At 47.3% G+C, this 4,285-nt stretch overlaps 1 protein-coding gene across 1 annotated transcript in view; it reads left to right on the top strand.

The window, feature by feature from the left end:
- T265_14788 (hypothetical protein) overlaps positions 1-2,201 on the top strand; it is a gene marked incomplete at both ends in the record, with an annotated part of 9,836 nt that extends 7,635 nt beyond the window's left edge. Inside the window, 3 exons of the mRNA XM_009175253.1 lie at positions 1,618-1,779; positions 1,808-1,952; positions 1,978-2,201. Coding sequence (XP_009173517.1) covers positions 1,618-1,779; positions 1,808-1,952; positions 1,978-2,201 — 531 coding nt within the window. The remainder of the gene's footprint in view (positions 1-1,617; positions 1,780-1,807; positions 1,953-1,977) is intronic.
- Positions 2,202-4,285: the final 2,084 nt, after the last annotated feature.

Here is a 4,285-nt window from a genome sequence, read left to right as displayed (position 1 = left end):
CATCTGTGTCTTGTCTCCGAAGACGAGAATGATGCCGTCTGCATATTCCAACAGTAGATACTCGAACATCGAGGTTTCGAAGACATGGTCATCATTGACTGCATGATATCAGTGTTCAACACCGATGTTTTACTGCTTTCCAGCGTTCGCGTCATCACCTCGCCAATCACAAAATAGAATAGGAATTGAGAGACTGAACATCGTCACCATATGCCAATTTTTGCACGGAAACTGTCGGGTCGTCCTTTACATATTTTAGTGCAGGCGTTGCATTTAATTTCGTAGACACGGACCCTGGTTCTGTTTGCCGCGAGGCTATCCTCTAATTGCATCAGTGCTGAGCGCAGTGCTTCACCTATGGAACGCTATTCTTATGTCAGGCATGTTCTGCATCATTCGAATGACTTCGGATGTTTCTGATTTATGTGGAATAACGGCACTCCCAATTCGTTACCTGTTGTGTTTCGCCACCAGCCCCAATACCCTTGATAAATGGTCCAGCCTAATTAGCTGGATATCACTACCCCGAAATTTTTAAGCTGTCTGATCAACTTCCTCTGCGTACAGGGTTCTCACTCTGCTGAACATTGGTGAGGGAATGATAACGAATACCGACATTGGATGGGTAGACGAGCAGTTAAAAATGGCTCAACACGAGTTAATGGGACAAACGAGGGCATGCTGTAAGCTGAAAAAGAACTGTCGTTTTGCGGCACCACCTTCCTCAGCAGCGGAAATGGTTCGACCATGCAGTACTTACTGACAAAGCAGTCCCAAACCCAAATAGACCTCACTGTCCGTAGGTACCGGTGGTGAGGTTGAGCCACTACCTGACGCTCCTTCTGTAGTACCTGTGTAGATTGCACAAAAGCGCTTGTCCGCTGTTTCATTTCGTAAGGGTTTTCAGGTTTACATGAAACGCACACCTCACGTGGCCATTGAGACAAAAATCAAACGGACTTATCAAAACCGACTCTTTTAAGACCCGCCTGTTTGTCTGATGTCAGAAGTTGACAGTCACAAGAGAGCAGTACTTGGTCGTGGCACCTGTAAAGTGCTGTTTTTCCTGCTCATTATCATTTTCGTTCTCCCTGTCAATATTGGTCACGTTATTGTACAAAGTTTGTTTTAATGCAATACAACGACAAGTCCCTGCTTTGGGAGCCCAACGGGATTTTGCGCCTTTTGCTGAGTAAATAGCGTTGAACAACATTGGCTGGCACTTATTCCCAACGTGAAGAAAATTTTTAGCTACAGATGGTGGACCTATCCATTCACGTTAGTGGATTAATATCGTGCCTACTGGAAGTTTGGAATACCAGGAAAGTAGAACCTTCTCTTCTTGGTGTGATAGTTCAAAGGAACACAAACTTGCAGAATTTTCTCTCATGAACTATGAGTCGAGATGTCCTTGTATTGTTTTCCTTGTGACTTGTATCCGACTTTAATAGTTTGCTCTGTTCGACAGACTCCCTAGGGTCGTTAACCACTACAGTACTTTACTTGAGATGCAAACCCGACAGTCCCTTTCAGCTATTGTATCTGTGATAGAACCGTTGCGTCACTGGAGTCATGCTGTACAGAAGCCCGGCCACCACGCCAAGGTGACAGCTTCAGATCAGGGTTGCTGGAGACCCCGTGAAGATTCACTTCAACCTCAACCACGTAATCCAACGGCGGAAGAAACTGAGTGTTCGCGTATATAAGGGAACCTGGTGGGTCCAGAAGGTCGAATTATTAGATGAAGCAAAAAGTGCTGGAAACATCCACAGGTTGCTTGTAGACCTCTTCACCCTGAAACATCAAGTACGGTAGCTGTAGAATACCTAGCACAGTCGAACGTTTGCACAGCGGGGTAGAATACCTCGAACAACCATTCAGCTTACCATCTGCTAATTCTCTAGCCTTCGAGCATGCAGCATATACAGTCTCGGGTGCGAGATGGCTCAGTGGTTAGAGGGCGAATTTACTGACCAGAAGGCCCGTCTTTGAACCCGACTTCTGCGTCTCGACTCCTCCCGTTTAGGCTTGGGCAACCTGGCAGTATCTCACCCCTCGTGAATCCTTCGAGTGATATCTCACCTAGTCACCGAAAGCATGTCACAGCTGAACGATCATTTATTTATCTTATAAACAGCCTCAGAAATGCCAGCACACATATCCCCACCATCTTACTGGGCCCGAGGACGTTCTACCAGTTCTGATCAAGATCAGTAACGAATTCTTCTTCTGTCTAACTTGTTTGGGTTTATCGGAAAGCAATCCTGCAAGAGTAATGGGGTGTGACTGGTGACTGCACATCATAAAAAAAAAGTCACCTCGAACTAACTCATTCAGTTGTAGCACCCTTTCGGGGCCTATCTGCCATGCCACCAGAAGGAAGTACGAGGGCTGGAATTCTACCAGGTTGCCCAAGCGTTGACACGAGAAGTCGACAGGCAGAAGTCGGGTTCGAACCACGGACCCTCCGGTCAGTAGATCCACGCTCTAACCACTTAGCTATCTTCCCTCATGTAGTAACAGATGGGCGTCATTTTGCCTCCTGTCGTAACAAGAGTTCTAGTATCAGTGATTTTTCGTCGTATGGCAGGATCAGGCAGAGGCTGCATCGATCACATCTTCATAAGGTCAAGCAGTCGCTAACTGGCACACATACAGGCGATAGTTAGCATTCCGTTGGCTGTCCGTCTAGGAGAGTCGAATTACTCAGTTGGTTTTGCTGGTGGGATCACTCCCAGTCCGCGGTCAGGGCAGTCCTCCTGTTCAGCTGCTTCTAATTTGCTGCGGCCGATTTGCGGCTTGTTGTGTTTTGACCTGGAGCCCCCAGGAGTGGGTCACAAAAATAAATTCGTGGTACTCTCAGACTTCCGGTCGTGCGACAGTATTCGTCGAGCTCTCCAAAACCTTCAGTATGCAAAAAAAGGCATTGCATAAGGATGTTCAGTCTCTCAACTCCTATTCCACTTCGTGATTGGCGAGGTGATGAGACAAACGCTGGAAGGACTTCGAAACCTCGATGTTCAAGTTGGAATATGCGCACGCATCATTCTCGTCTTCGGAGACAAGACACAGATGTTTTTGGATGAACTGACTAAAGTCTTTTGACGCGCACTTTGCTCAGTGGTTAAAGCGCGGATCTACTGACCGGAAGGTCCGTGGTTCGAACCCGACTTCCGCATCTCGACTTCTCCTGTGTAGGATTGGACAACCTGGCGGTATCTCAGCCCTTGTGATGCTTTCTGGTGGCATGGCAGCTAGGCACAGCCGAGCGATTATTTATATTGTCATGCTTCTGGACATGCAGTCACTTAACACGTCACTTGCACTCCAAGGAGAGGCACTCGATGTTGCGGAACATTTTACGTATCTTGGAAGTTGTACGGGTTCCGATTGTAGTTTAACAGATGAAGTTGGAGCACGAATTCTTAAGGCTCAGGTCATGTTCGCTAATTTGAGACGCCTATAGTGGCGGAGCGACATATCCCCGGATCTCAAACGATGTGTGCATCCGGTTACAGTACGGGCTGTTTTGTTGTATGGCTTTGAGACATGGTCTCTGTAACCAGTCAAACTCGGACGTCTTCAGGTCTTCGACAACTCTGGTCTATGGACTGCAGGTTGTGTAAACTGATGCCGGTAAATCCGCGACGACACAATTAGGAAACGAGTGTTCGGTTTTGCAACAGGGTCTTCAATCGAAGGATGTGTCCAGCACCAAACAGTAATTATCAGTGCAACTCACCTTTCAAGATGAGGTTCGCGTGATCTTCTGTGTATGGTTGGAGACACTGCAAGATATGGTTGCGACAGCGAAGTGGTTAGAGCGCGAATTCACTGACCTCTGCCTCTCAGCTTCCCCTGTCTAGGCTTGGGCGACCTGGCAGTATCCCAGCCTTCGTGCGGCATGGTAGCTAGGCACCAGAAGGGTGCTACAGCCGAAAATGTCATCAAGATATGATTGCTAATCGAAGTCTTTGGCGTTCAGTTCCTATCCAGATTGCCTGGACGAGTGTGTGGAGGTGTAAGCGCCTCGGAATGATTGTGGTAGGCTAGCACTAGGTCCTTCCGCATTCACTTTTACTCTTGTTTCCACAATATGACTTTCAAATAAATTGCGGTAGCACGGCAGCGAAGCATCAGTGGTGAACACTGACTTTTCGTTTTGGATGATGATTGTATGCTGATACTCAAGGTGCCCCCTCAAATAGAAGCTTTTGCGGAACCTAAACCGTAACATATCCCCACAAAGGTTTCTTGTGTATAACTCTTGTAGTCCTGCATGTTG

Source organism: Opisthorchis viverrini (assembly GCF_000715545.1).
Source record: "Opisthorchis viverrini unplaced genomic scaffold opera_v5_265, whole genome shotgun sequence".
In the NCBI taxonomy this organism is placed as follows: domain Eukaryota; kingdom Metazoa; phylum Platyhelminthes; class Trematoda; order Opisthorchiida; family Opisthorchiidae; genus Opisthorchis; species Opisthorchis viverrini.
This window is presented reverse-complemented; position numbering and strand designations above follow the sequence as displayed.